Genomic DNA, 13,992 nt, shown 5'->3' with positions numbered 1-13,992 from the left:
CCAACTGCATTTAGAAACAGGAGTGAATTGTTTGAGCTCGTGGGCCCGCCCCTCAAGGGTAGGGGTCTATGCAATGGTTGGGCCCACTAGAAGATTCTAGAAGGTTGGCTCCGAGATGTCTACAGGTTTGTGTAGTTGGCGTTATCCACTGCTTACGAAACAATGAGAAGTTCCCCTGGCTGTGTGGACAAGAGATAATTGCATTATGGGCCCAGAGACACAGGAGATGGGGGGAAGGTATGGTTACTTACATCCCAAGACATTTCAAAGTGTTCAGTAAGTACAACCAAAGGAAAGTGACATCACATCCTGACATAGTATTACAGCAAATACAGTGAGAAGGTAAAATACATCATGACAATTCCTTCCCCTCCCAACTTGTGTACGTACTAGGGACCTCTACAGGTCGCTGGTTAAGTACACGCAGGCATGGCTGACAGGACTCAAGGCTCCTCTTGCCTGGACAGTCCATCTGCATTTTGGTGTTGGCTGCCCCTTCTATATTGTATGGTAAAGTTATAGGGCTGCAGAGCCAGGCTCCATCGCAGTAAGCGTCCATTGTCCCCAGAGACTCTGTTCAGCCAGGTGAGGGGATTGTGATCAGTAACCACAGTGAATTCCCGTCCATACAGATACGGCCGTAGTTTCTTAAGGGCCCACACTACAGCCAGACATTCCTTCTCAACAGTTGCATAGGCCACTTCTCGGTCCAGCAGTTTCCGGCTGAGATAGGCGATGGGGTGCTCGTCCCCAGCTGCATTCACCTGGCTGAGGACAGCTCCCAGTCCATAAGCAGAGGCGTCCGTTTGCACAATGAATCTCCTCTTGTAGTCTGGAGCAGCCAGGACAGGATCGCAGATCAAAGCATCCTTCAGCCGGTTAAAAGCCTCATCACAGGCTGGAGTCCAGATCACCAGCCGGGGCATTGTTTTCTTGGTCAGGTCGGTAAGAGGCTTGGCCACAGTACTGAAATGAGAAACAAATTTTCGGTAATAACTGGCAGTGCCCAGAAAAGCCATAACTTGTTTCTTAGTTTGGGGTACAGGCCAGTCTCTAATAGCCTGGATTTTGGCAGGCTCAGGTCGGAGCTTCCCTCCTCCCACTCTATGTCCTAGGTACTGGACTTCCCCCATCCCCAATTGGCATTTATCGGGTCGAATAGTTAGGCCGGCTGCAAGAATCAGGTCCAAAATAATGGCTACTTGATTCAGATGTTCCTCCCATGTGTGGCTGAAGACGGCGATATCATCCAAGTAGGCACAAGCAAAGTCATCACATCCCCGGAGGATCTGATCCACCATTCTCTGGAAGGTGGCCGGGGCATTTTTCATTCCAAAAGGCATGCTTAGAAATTCATACAGACCAAAGGGGGTTATAAAAGCGGACCGTTCTCTCCCTTCATCCGTTAGAGGGATCTGCCAGTATCCCTTACTGAGATCCAAGGTAGTGACATATCGGGACCCAGCCAGTCGGTCTAGAAGTTCGTCAATACGAGGCATTGGGTAAGGATCGCTGACGGTATGGTCGTTTAGTCGCCGATAGTCCACACAAAATCGAGTACTCCCATCCTTCTTGGGTACTAACACCACAGGGGAGGCCCAAGGGCTATGGGAGGCCTGGATTACCCCAAGCTGTAACATCTCCTACAGTTCGTGCTGCATGGTGTTTCGAACTGATTCAGGTACCCGGTAAGGAGCCAGTTGTATGGGACGGATGCCCTGAGTGTCCACATGATGTTGGGTGACGGTGGTTCGACCTGGTTGGGATGAGAAAGCAGCCCGTCTCTGTTGAAGCACTTCCAGCATCTGGATTTTCTGTAAGGAGTCCAGGTAATCTCCCAGGGGAACCTGTTCCACAGTGGATGGGGCTCTCGCTGCTTCCACGAGATCAGGTAGAGAGTCCTCATCCTCTTGACCATCTTCTGAAGCCAACCGACAGCTTGCTATCATTGGAATGTTCCGGTCATGGTACTCCTTAATCATATTCACATGGACAGTCTTTTGCCTTAGCCCCTGATCATCTAAAGCAAGAAGGTAATTGGTATCATTCAGTTTTCTGAGAACCCGGAAGGGACCCTCCCATGTGGTCTGCAGTTTATTCTGCCGATGGGGAACAATCATTAAGACTTGTTGTCCTTCTACAAACTCCCGATAGCGTGCGTTACGGTCATACCATGTCTTCTGTCTGGTTTGAGCCATACGCAAATGACTCTGTGCAAAACTAGCAAGTTGGGCCAAGGTTTCTCGCAGCTTTAGGACATAAGGGACAACAGGGGTTCCTGTATCTTCAACTTGCCCCTCCCAGTATTCCTTGAGCAGGGTTAAGGGTCCTCGGACCTTTCTTCCATAGAGTAGTTCAAAGGGGGAGAACCCAGTGGACTCATGGGGAACTTCCCGATAGGCAAACAAGAGATGGGGTAGGTACTTCTCCCAGTCTGAATCTCGGTCCGTGAAGGCCCTCAGCATATTCTTCAGAGTGCCGTTGAATCGTTCACAAAGTCCATTTGTTTGGGGATGATACGGGGTCGTTCGGATCGCTCGTACTCCACAGGTGCGCCACAGACACTGGACCAACTCTGACATAAACTGGGAGCCTTGGTCCGACAAGATCTCACTGGGGAATCCTACTCTGGTAAAAATAATAACCAAGGCCTCGGCCACCTTGGCTGCAGAGATACTTGACAAGGCCACGGCTTCTGGATATCGGGTGGCGTAGTCCACAACAGTGAGAATGTACTGCTTTCCAGATTTACTTGGTTTAGCCAGAGGTCCAATGATATCAACAGCTACTCTTTGAAAGGGTTCTTCTATTATAGGGAGCGGTTGCAGGGGTGCCTTTGGGTGATCTCCGGGTCGCCCTCTACGCTGACATATGTCACAAGTTCGGCAGAAATGCGCCACTGCTTGGGAAATCCCCGGCCAATAAAAAGTTTGAGTCAATCGTCTCTCGGTGCGGGTTTTGCCTTGATGGCCAGCCGTAGGAATGTCATGAGCCAGGTGTAATAGGGGAATTCTGTACTTCTGAGGAACAATCAGCTGTTTGCTATAAGTCCAGGGCTTATCTAGGGAGTCGGCATTGGCAACCCGATACAGAAGTCCATTTTCTCTGATAATTCTTTCTCCGTTCTCCCCTAGCTGCCCTATTTCAGCCCGAGTTCTAAAACTAGCAAGGGTGGGGTCAGTCTCTACTTCTTGTCTAAACTGAACTTTATCCCAAGTAACATTCATATTATCCCCACAAGAAGAATCACTCACCGGCTGTAATGGCAGTTCTGGTGGCCTCAGTTCCATGGATGGGTTGTACACGTCCACATGGGCTGCTCTCTTGGCTTGACTTCTGGTTACCGCACCGACAAAGTGGCAATAAAGATTCCCCACATCATTTCCTAGAAGAACGTCTGCAGGGAGGCCGCTCATCACACCGACCACACATTGTTTTGCCCCAAAGCCATAATCCAGGGTCACACTCGCTCTTGGAATATATCTCTGGGTACCTCCTGCCAGTTCAATGGCAATTCCTGGTCTCTTTTGAATTGCTTGTGGTTGAATTACTCGGGGATCGGCTATGGTGAGGAAAGCCCCAGTGTCACGGAAGCCAACAACTTTTTGGCCATCCAGCACGACCTCCTGTAGATGTTTGTCCTGAAGATCAGAAGAACAGGTGGCTGGAGCTCGCACCCCATAGACTCCGGGTAGGGGAGCCAGGATATCTGAGTCACTTGGCAAGTCATCAGGCACAGAATCCAGCTCTTCTCCTGGTGAAGGTGTCTGTAGGTAATGAACAGGCAAAGGCGGTCTGTAGCTGTTCTGTCTACGAACACCTGGACATTGGAATTGCATGTGCCCAGGCTGCCCACATCCATAACATCTGCGCTCTGGGATTCTTCCTCCGCGTCGTATTCCCAAAGGTGGAGCATGAGTAATGCGAGGCACAGTCACACGAAGGTCCCCATGAGTTGACGGTCTAGGGTGATGGTGAACATTGGGGCCAGAAGGACCAGGGGCCACCAGCGTTGGGGGGTTGGTGTTTTTTTTCTCACTGGGTAGTAGTTTTTTCCACTGAGGCTTGATGGTGAGAGCCTCATCAGCTAGAGCTGCAGCTTCCTCCACAGTGGCTGGTCTCCTTTCACGCACCCATTCCCGGATCTCAGCGGGGCACTTGAAGTAAAACTGCTCTTTTAGGAGGACCTGGAGGACGGTCTCCAAGGTTAAGGCCTCCTCTGCCTCCAACCAACGATGCCACAGATGTTTGAGTTTGTGGGCATACATCTTGAAGGACACTTCCTCATCACATGCTAGAGTACGGAACTGAGTCCTGTAAGTGTCTGGCGTTACAGCATAATGTTCTAGAATAGTCTGTTTAATATCCGCATACTCACAGTTCCACCGAGGGTCCATAGCTCTATAGGCTGCAGCAGCTCCACCCTCTAAGAGCCCAACCAGATGCCGGACGCGCTCCCTTTCTGGGACTTCCATTAATTGACACTGATGCTCAAAGTCCTGGAAGAAGCCCTCAATGTCACCAGCAGCCTCATTAAACTGCTTGAAGTCTTTGCGGGACACTCTGGGAAGTTCCCTCATGATGGGTGCTGGGGTTACAGTCTGTCTGGAACCTCTCGCGGCTTCCACAGCGAGCTGCTTATCCAGCAATGCCATCTCCTCCATCCTGCGCTCCTTCTCTTCAGCTCCACGCATGGCCTCCCTCTTATCTTCTATGGTGGCCTCATCTCCAAGCAGTGCCATCTTTTCCTTGTACCACACAACCCATTGACTTTTTTGGGTATTCACCTCCGGCTCCCGTCTTTGCTCCCCTTGCTGTGGAAATTGTTCCTCGGTGCCATCTTGCAGGCAAGCGTGTTCCAATGCCTCAATTAGTTGCTCCTTAGAGAGTCCTTTGTAGCCGACACCTAATTCACGGGCCTTTGTTTGTAGACTCGCCACAGTCCAGTTCCTGTATCCTGAGGTTCTGGTTTCAGACGTCGATTGGCTGTTGTCCTCCATTTCTTCTGCTCTGATCCCGCCGCTGCCACCAGTTTGTGACGGGGTGTACATCAGAGCAAAGAGAGACAACAGGCCGAGGATGATCCAACAGGTTTACTAACAGGAATACAGGAACAGCACACGACAAGTCCAAATAAAACAGATTCGGGGGCACCTCCCGATAATCCAAAGTGCCAGATCACAACGTAATAGTCCTTTTCAGAGTCCCAGAAATCCCACACAATCCACTGGACGGCGAGGTCTGTCCGCAGATTCAGATCTCGCTCCCTTCCTCTTCAAAAACTCAACTCCCAACTGCATTTAGAAACAGGAGTGAATTGTTTGAGCTCGTGGGCCCGCCCCTCAAGGGTAGGGGTCTATGCAATGGTTGGGCCCACTAGAAGATTCTAGAAGGTTGGCTCCGAGATGTCTACAGGTTTGTGTAGTTGGCGTTATCCACTGCTTACGAAACAATGAGAAGTTCCCCTGGCTGTGTGGACAAGAGATAATTGCATTATGGGCCCAGAGACACAGGAGATGGGGGGAAGGTATGGTTACTTACATCCCAAGACATTTCAAAGTGTTCAGTAAGTACAACCAAAGGAAAGTGACATCACATCCTGACATAGTATTACAGCAAATACAGTGAGAAGGTAAAATACATCATGACACCGTGCTCTCTGTGTTTGCCCCCGTGCTCTCTGTGTTTGCCCCCGTGCTCTCTGCGTTTGCCCCCGTGCTCTGTGTGTGTTTGCCCCCGTGCTCTGTGTGTGTTTGCCCCCGTGCTCTGTGTGTGTTTGCCCCGTGCTCTGTGTGTGTTTGCCCCCGTGCTCTGTGTGTGTTTGCCCCCGTGCTGTGTGTGTTTGCCCCCGTGCTCTGTGTGTGTTTGCCCCCGTGCTCTGTGTGTGTTTGCCCCCGTGCTCTGTGTGTGTTTGCCCCCGTGCTCTGTGTGTGTTTGCCCACGTGCTCTGTGTGTGTTTGCCCACGTGCTCTGTGTGTGTTTGCCCCCGTGCTCTGTGTGTTTGCCCCCGTGCTCTGTGTGTGTTTGCCCCCGTGCTCTGTGTGTTTGCCCCCGTGCTCTGTGTGTTTGCCCCCGTGCTCTGTGTGTTTGCCCCCATGCTCTGTATGTATGCCCCAGTGCTCTGTATGTATGCCCCCGTGCTCTGTATGTATGCCCCCGTGCTCTGTATGTTTGCCCCCGTGCTCTGTATGTTTGCCCCCGTGCTCTGTATGTTTGCCCCCGTGCTCTGTATGTATGCCCCCGTGCTCTGTATGTATGCCCCAGTGCTCGGTTTGCCCCCGTGCTCTGTATGTTTGCCCCAGTGCTCGGTTTGCCCCCGTGCTCTGTATGTTTGCCCCCGTGCTCTGTATGTTTTCCCCAGTGCTCGGTTTGCCCCCGTGCTCTGTATGTTTGCCCCCGTGCTCTGTATGTTTGCCCCCGTGCTCTGTATGTATGCCCCCGTGCTCTGTATGTATGCCCCCGTGCTCTGTATGTATGCCCCAGTGCTCTGTATGTTTGCCCCAGTGCTTGGTTTGCCCCCGTGCTCTGTATGTTTGCCCCAGTGCTCGGTTTGCCCCCGTGCTCTGTGTGTTTGCCCCCGTGCTCTGTGTGTTTGCCCCCGTGCTCTGTATGTATGCCCCCGTGCTCTGTATGTATGCCTCGTGCTCTGTATGTATGCCCCCGTGCTCTGTATGTATGCCCCCGTGCTCTGTATGTTTGCTCCCAGTGCTCTGTATGTTTGCCCCCGTGCTCTGTATGTTTGCCCCAGTGCTCGGTTTGCCCCCGTGCTCTGTATGTTTGCCCCAGTGCTCGGTTTGCCCCCGTGCTCTGTATGTTTGCCCCAGTGCTCGGTTTGTTTGGCCCCGTGATCTGGGTTTGTCCCCGTCCTGGCACAGCCACACACAGCTTAAAAATAAAAAACTCACCAGCCCCCATCCTCAGTCAGTTCAGAAAGATCCCGCGCGCCCACAAGACGCCGGCCCCGCCTACTGACGCTCCTCCGTCTCCTAGGCAACAGGCTTGCGGCCCAGGAGAGGAGGCGTGTCAGAGGCAGGAGAAATGTCTCCTCCGCTCCAACACCACTTTGTATTGTCGGCGCGACCGCACCGACAGTAAAAGGTGGCTCAGTGTGGCGACAGCGCGCGTGCCGGGACAAAGGGCTCTGCGTGCCCAGTGTGGCACGTGTGCCATAGGTTTGCCATCACTGTCCTAAGCCATAGACCTGTAGCGATCTGCAGCTTAGGAGACGGGCAATGAGAGCATGGAACTCTTGCTCTGTTACAGGATTGAACTGTATTGAGGGCAATGTGACGCCAAAACAGTTCAATGCGGTAGTGGCAGAAGATTCAGGGCTGCAGGCAAGAAGTTTGGAGCCAGAGCTCCGAGTCTTGGATGCCAGCAACGCCCATGCCACCGGGTCCCCTCTGTGTCCAGTTTGGGGGCGCACCGGGGCATTGGCTGTGTCTGTGCGCCAGATTGATGCTTAATAGATGATAGACAGACAGATAATAGGATGGATGTATAAATAGACAGATACAGACAGAATGTATACACAGAAACACAGCTACAAATTGCACACTATACAGGACAAACATATCTTATACATAACACAGACAGACAGCACATAATACATGATTCACATTATACTCACCGCCTTCCTGGCCTCCTGGAGTTCAGAGGGTCTTTAGAAGCAGCTTCTCCAGCTGCAGCAGTGCAGACAGCCCTACCCCCTCTCTCTGGTGAAGACGGGAGAAGACAGGACGCAGAGCACACAGGAGGGGAGGGCGCCCTCTGCTGGAACCTGTGCACCACAGGAGCAGCAAATGAAAGTGAATTGATGCTCCCTCCAGCACCCCCTGTGCTGTCTGCCGGCTGGCGCCCTGTGCGACCGCACTAATCGCACATACCTAAAGCCGGCCATGAATGCAACCCCCATATTCTGCTGTATATAATGCACACCCATTAGCTGTCCTTTTAGTATAATGGGCTTCACACTGCCTTCCATATATTACTATATACTATAATGCACCCCATAGTCTTACATATATAATACATACCCATATTCCTTCATATATTGTAATACACCCCATAGTCCTCAATGTAGTATAATTCAGCCCTCATAGTCCTCCACATATTCTAATGCACTCTTCATATATTATAATGCATCCCTATAGTCCGCCATATAATATAATGTAACAACCATAGTCCTCCATATCGTGTAATGCACCTGCCACAGTCCTCCATATATTATAATGTACCCGCCATAGTCCTCCATATATTATAATGCACCCCCATAGTCCTCCACATAGTATTATGGCCATTGGCCACCAGTGTACTCAGTCATTTATATATATAAAAAAAGGAAGACAAACCTCTCCTCTTTCCCGCACTGCTCCAGTCTCTGCAGTGGTGCGTGTTCTGCAGCTCTGCACATCTTGGCACAGCGGGCACACAGTAGTGACGTCATCGCGCCCCCCCTGTGCTGAGACGCCAGATCTCAGACACCGAAGGAGAACGACGGAGGAGGAAGCAGAGAGCTCCATCTTTCATCATTGATTTCAACTGATTGATATAAAACCTTTTTGATCTTATTCACTTTCTTTTCTCCCAGTTTGGGGTGTTGAGTAGAGATGAGGGAACCTGTGAAAGTTCGGTTCGGCGGCAGCAGTCGTAAGTCCACTAGTTGGAAATTGACCCGAACCCCAATGGAAGTCACTGATTGGCCGTTCGAGTCTCCGCCCACATAATGCCAGCTATAAGTAGATTATTTCCAGGAGAGGGTGGGCGGGGTTTTTCCATTTTGTGTGTGTGTGTGGGGGGAGGGGAGTTGCACATTACCTGTAATCCTGCTGTTGTTACCCCCAGTGTGAGCAGTTTAATCACTGCAATGCGCTCGCACCGGGCTGAGCACCGAGCGTACCTGAGCACAGCGATGCTGGCACCATTGCTCAGCTTACACAAAGCATCCGAACTCTTTTTTTTTTTTTTTTTTTTTTGAAAGTCGGCATTTGGCTCAAAAAAGAAAAAAAAACGAACACTGAACATCGGGTTCACTCATCTCTAGTCCTGAGATCCTCTGCTCGCTGATATAATACACTGGGCTCTGTATTGTGTTTAATTGTCCATCAGTGTAGACCTCGTATGTGCACACACCGCTTCATAGACTCCGGCGAGTGCGACCATGCTCCGGTGCTCGGTACAAGCATGTTGACGTTCGGACGGGATCGACTTGTTTACTGAGTATAGTGGAAGTCAATAGATACATAATAGATAGATATATAGATAGACAGATAATAGTGATAAATAGATAATAGATTAATAGATAATAGACAGATATGCGATAGATAATACAGACAGACAATAGATAGATCACTGCACTGACCCTTTCTCCTGTGTTCTGCGCTGATCTTCGGCCTCGTCCTCCTCACGGATTTATACCAGCTGTCTGATAGATAAATTAGATGGAGAGTTAATAGTGATAGATTTGGATAGAAAATACACAGATAATTAGATAATAGTTAATAGAGATAGACAGATCGATGATGGATATGTGATAGATAATACAGATAGATATATAAAAGATATTATAATATATATTTATTCATTGATATGGCACTATTAATTCCATAGCTCTTTACATACATTGTGAGCCCCAATGGGGACAGTGTTGCCAATCTAAATTCCCTATCTGTATGTCTTTGGAGTGTGGGAAGAAACCAGAGAACCCCGAGGAAACCCACACAAACACAGGGAGAACATACAAACTCATTGCAGATGTTGTCCTTTGTGTGATTTGAACCCAGGACCCCAGGATTGCACTGAGCCACCATGCCGGCCCTTAGAAATAGATAGAGAATAGAGATAGATAAATAATAGATAGTGATGAGCGGACTCTCAGATACCCGGGAGGCAGGTCCATATGGGATTAACATAAAAAACCTGATTCGGGCCCGGAATTGATCCCGGATATCTGGCCGGATGGCGGTCCCCATATAAGTCTATGGGGACCAGAGTCCTGTGCTTTAAAATGGTGGTAGAAGGGATAGTGGGATTGGAGCAGACACATTATACTGTGAGTTTCCGCTTGGCAATAACCTCATTAACCTCATACACATTCACTGCTTCTCCGCCCACTGCCAATCCCCACGTCTCTGATTGGTTGCAGTCAGACGCGCCCCCAGCCTGTGTAGCAGTGTGTCTGACTGCAAAATATAAAAAAATAAATAAAAAATTGGTGTAGCATCAACCCGTATTATGAAACCCAGTACAGATAAAGCATACAGCTACAGGCTGCAGCCCCCAGCCGTACCCTTACATTGGCTGTGAATTAAAAAAAAAAGAAAAAGAACCGCATGCAGCTTTTTTAAAACTATATAATTAAAAAAAAAAATCTGCTGCCCCCCCCATCCCTAATTTTCATACCCGGCCATGATAAAGCTCGCAGCTGGAACCTGGTATTTTCAGGCTGGGGAGACTCATGGTTATTGGGGCCCTTCGGTCTAAATATAGCCTGTAGCCGCCTGGAATTGCTGGATCCATTAGATGCTCCAGTCCTGGCACTTTACCATCGCATGCCGATTGCCCTGGTGTGGTGAAAATCAAGGTAATCAGGGGTTAATGGCAGCCCAGAGCTGCGACTAAGGCTTGGATTAGTAATGGGGAGGTGTTTATGAGATACCTCATTAGTAATATGTAGGTGAAAAGAAATAAACAAACACCAAAAAAATCCTTTATCTGAAATAAAATACAAAAAAACCACCCCTTTATTAACCCCCAAAATCCACACACGGTCCCACGACGATTGCAGCTCTGCTACATCTGAAATGACAGCGTGTGGCCATAGAACATGGCTTCAGGCTGGAGTCACACTTGTGTATGACTCGCACGAATGCAATGTGAGTGTTGAGGACAAGAATTGAGTATAAAGAAATACTTAATTCAGCCATTTCATAGACTCAGGTATATAGTTTAGTAAATATAAACTAACACATGTTAATGTATGCTTTTGTTCCTTACTAACATGTATATATGTATATTGCATATTCAGTGTATTTTCCTTAACATAGTATATACTAGTATATATATATATATATATATATATATACCGTGTTTCCCCGATAGTAAGACACCCCCGATAGTAAGACGTAGTGGGGGTTTTGGGGGGGGTCGGCTAATGTAAGACGTACCCCGAAAGTAAGACGTAGTAAAAATTTATTTATTTTTTTTTTTCTTCTTTACAGTACAGTTATAGCAGCCGAGCGCTCAGCTGAGTGCCCTGACTTGCCGGCGGCCGAGCGCTCAGCTGAGCGCCCTGACATGCCGCCGGCATGTGACCGCTCTCAGCTGAGAGCCCTGACATGCCGGCGGCAAAGCGCTCAGCTGAGAGCCCTAACATGCCGGCGGCAAAGCGCTCAGCTGAGTGCCCTAACATGCCGGCGGCATGTGACCGCTATCAGCTGAGAGCCCTGACATGCCGGCGGCAAAGCGCTCAGCTGAGAGCCCTGACATGCCGGCGGCAAAGCGCTCAGCTGAGTGCCCTAACATGCCGGCGGCCGAGCGCTCAGCTGAGCGCCCTGACATGCCGGCGGCCGAGCGCTCAGCTGAGCGCCCTGACATGCCGCTGGCATGTGACAGCTCTCAGCTGAGAGCCCTAACATGCCGGCGGCAAAGCGCTCAGCTGAGTGCCCTAACATGCCGGCGGCATGTGACCGCTATCAGCTGAGAGCCCTGACATGCCGGCGGCAAAGCGCTCAGCTGAGAGCCCTGACATGCCGGCGGCAAAGCGCTCAGCTGAGTGCCCTAACATGCCGGCGGCCGAGCGCTCAGCTGAGCGCCCTGACATGCCGGCGGCCGAGCGCTCAGCTGAGCGCCCTGACATGCCGCTGGCATGTGACAGCTCTCAGCTGAGAGCCCTGACATGCCGGCGGCAAAGCGCTCAGCTGAACGCCCTGACATGCCGGCGGCTGAGCGCTCAGCTGAGAGCTGACACATGCCGGCGGTCGGGTGCTCAGCTGAACGCTCAGCTACCGAGAAATGTTGAAATGTTGCAGTAATGTTGTCCGTGGTCTATCAGGACCATGGACAACATACAAAATCACGCAGCCTCAGTGCCCTCATGTGCAGCCGCTGGTGGTTAAGTTTTTCTTAACTTGCGGTACACTTAGGGCGCAATCGCGGCAAGTCCCCATACGGTACATTGCATGGAGACTTGCTGCGATTGCTGTGGGATTTTTTCCAATATAAGACATACCCCGAAAGTAAGACATAGTGGCACTTTTGGGGGTAAAAAGAATGTAAGACACTGTCTTACTTTCGGGGAAACACGGTATATATATATACATATACATACATTATATATATATATATATATATTATATATATATATATATATATATATATATATAAAACTTGAAGATGGCTGCCGCTTCCTGTTTGCACATGGGACAGATGGACAAAAGAATTCCTAAGAGCCAGAACTGAGCCAACCAAGAAGAGGATGTGCAGATCTTTCTACTTCATGAAGCTCTGCCCTACGATACTTGATTGGACTAAAACTTTTGTTTACACCCCCTTACTGCTCGGTCTAGGGTTTTTTTTCAAAGAATAAAGTTCACTGGCTCAGTGCCAGTCATGGAGATAGATGTAACTGACTTGCTGTCCAGTTATCCTTCATTCTCGTGTGCACACATGACATTATGATTAGAAACAGCAGCCAGATCCCGAGAGACCCTTTGAGTCTCATCATCATCATCGTCATTTTAACCCTGACAGTTGGCGCACCAAGCGTGGAGCCACCGAAAAGAGTGAGTCAGATCTTCCACTTTCCGGACGTCTGGGGGCTACTCCACAAGTATCCAGGTGTCGCTCGATAGGATTGATCGTCCTCCGATCCGCGGTAAGCATCATATACATTGTGTGTGCTGTTTTACCTGTGGTTCGAGAGACACCTGGCGAAAGGGGGTGGTCACTAGTCCGGAGAATGGTAGTACACCGGAGACCTAACGGTGTGACTGTCAATCGCCGGTGACCTAGAGAAGGACCCAGCCCCCATAGGGGTTAGGCGTATGTTTTAAAGGATCCGACTGTCTGTATTTCTGAGTTGTGAACGCAGGTTTTTAGCCTCATAGGAAAAATGTAGATTCTACGCTCTGATTTAGTTTTCAAAGAGTTAATTGCCTGCTGCTACCTATAGAGACGTGGAGGAAAGCCCAGTGCCTGCAGTTTTTCTTCTTCACTGTGAACAAAGGAGGAAGGGGGGCTGATAGAGCCCACAGATGCAGCTTTTAGCTGAGAGGGCAGCAGGAAGGGGGGTCAGTGTGTGTTAGCCATATGTCCACTGGCTGCTTGAGACAGAGCAGAGATCAAATTACACAGCTACGTCTCTGCCGTCTTTTAGCTGAGAAGCAAGGGGGGGGTTAGTGAATTACCCATCCCTGCTAGGAGTGAAGAGGCAGAGTCCGGGGGTCAAGACAGCGCAGCTCTTTGGAGTGAGAAGAAAGGAGGGGTCAGTGGGCTAACATACAGGACGTAGTTGCAGCCTTTGTGTAGCAAAACCAAGCAAAGGAGTTGTAGTGATCTGTAAGAAAGACGAGTGCTATTTTGTTTTGAATTGGAATAGAAACTAGCTGGCTTATGCGTATTCAGTATTTTATAATTGTTGGTTTGTTTTTGCAACAGAGAGATAAGGGAATTGGCGTGTCCCCCAGTGTTTAACACAATCGATTTCTGTGTCTATAGCCAGATAGGAACATGTGGAGAACGGTATTAGTATCCACGTGTTGGACGCTGAAAAAGTGTGTCCTCTTTTCACGGGAAAGAGGGGGAGGGATTCCGGTGTTGGAGAAAAGTGTTTGAATCAGCATATTTCAGCTGAGTATTAACTCATGCACTGCTATGTGAGACGCCGGAAAAATAGGAACGTACGAGGAATGGTATTGTATTCGTACGTTGGAAGTCAAAGTGTGTCTTTATTGCATAGCAGGGAGGAGGGAAAAAGGGTTCAGTTGGAACCGG

General features: G+C 49.6%; 1 protein-coding gene across 1 annotated transcript in view; it reads right to left on the bottom strand.

Moving 5' to 3' along the window:
* The window catches only part of LOC142258726 (uncharacterized), a 199,295-nt gene that overhangs the window by 14,630 nt on the left and 170,673 nt on the right, over nt 1–13,992 (bottom strand). The window contains exon 5 of the mRNA XM_075331341.1: nt 3,306–3,316. Within this exon, the coding sequence (XP_075187456.1) occupies nt 3,306–3,316 (11 nt within the window). The remainder of the gene's footprint in view (nt 1–3,305; nt 3,317–13,992) is intronic.

This window comes from Anomaloglossus baeobatrachus, assembly GCF_048569485.1.
Source record: "Anomaloglossus baeobatrachus isolate aAnoBae1 chromosome 3 unlocalized genomic scaffold, aAnoBae1.hap1 SUPER_3_unloc_3, whole genome shotgun sequence".
NCBI lineage: Eukaryota > Metazoa > Chordata > Amphibia > Anura > Aromobatidae > Anomaloglossus > Anomaloglossus baeobatrachus.
The sequence above is the reverse complement of the archived record's forward strand: the minus strand, read 5'-3'. Positions and strand labels throughout refer to the sequence as shown.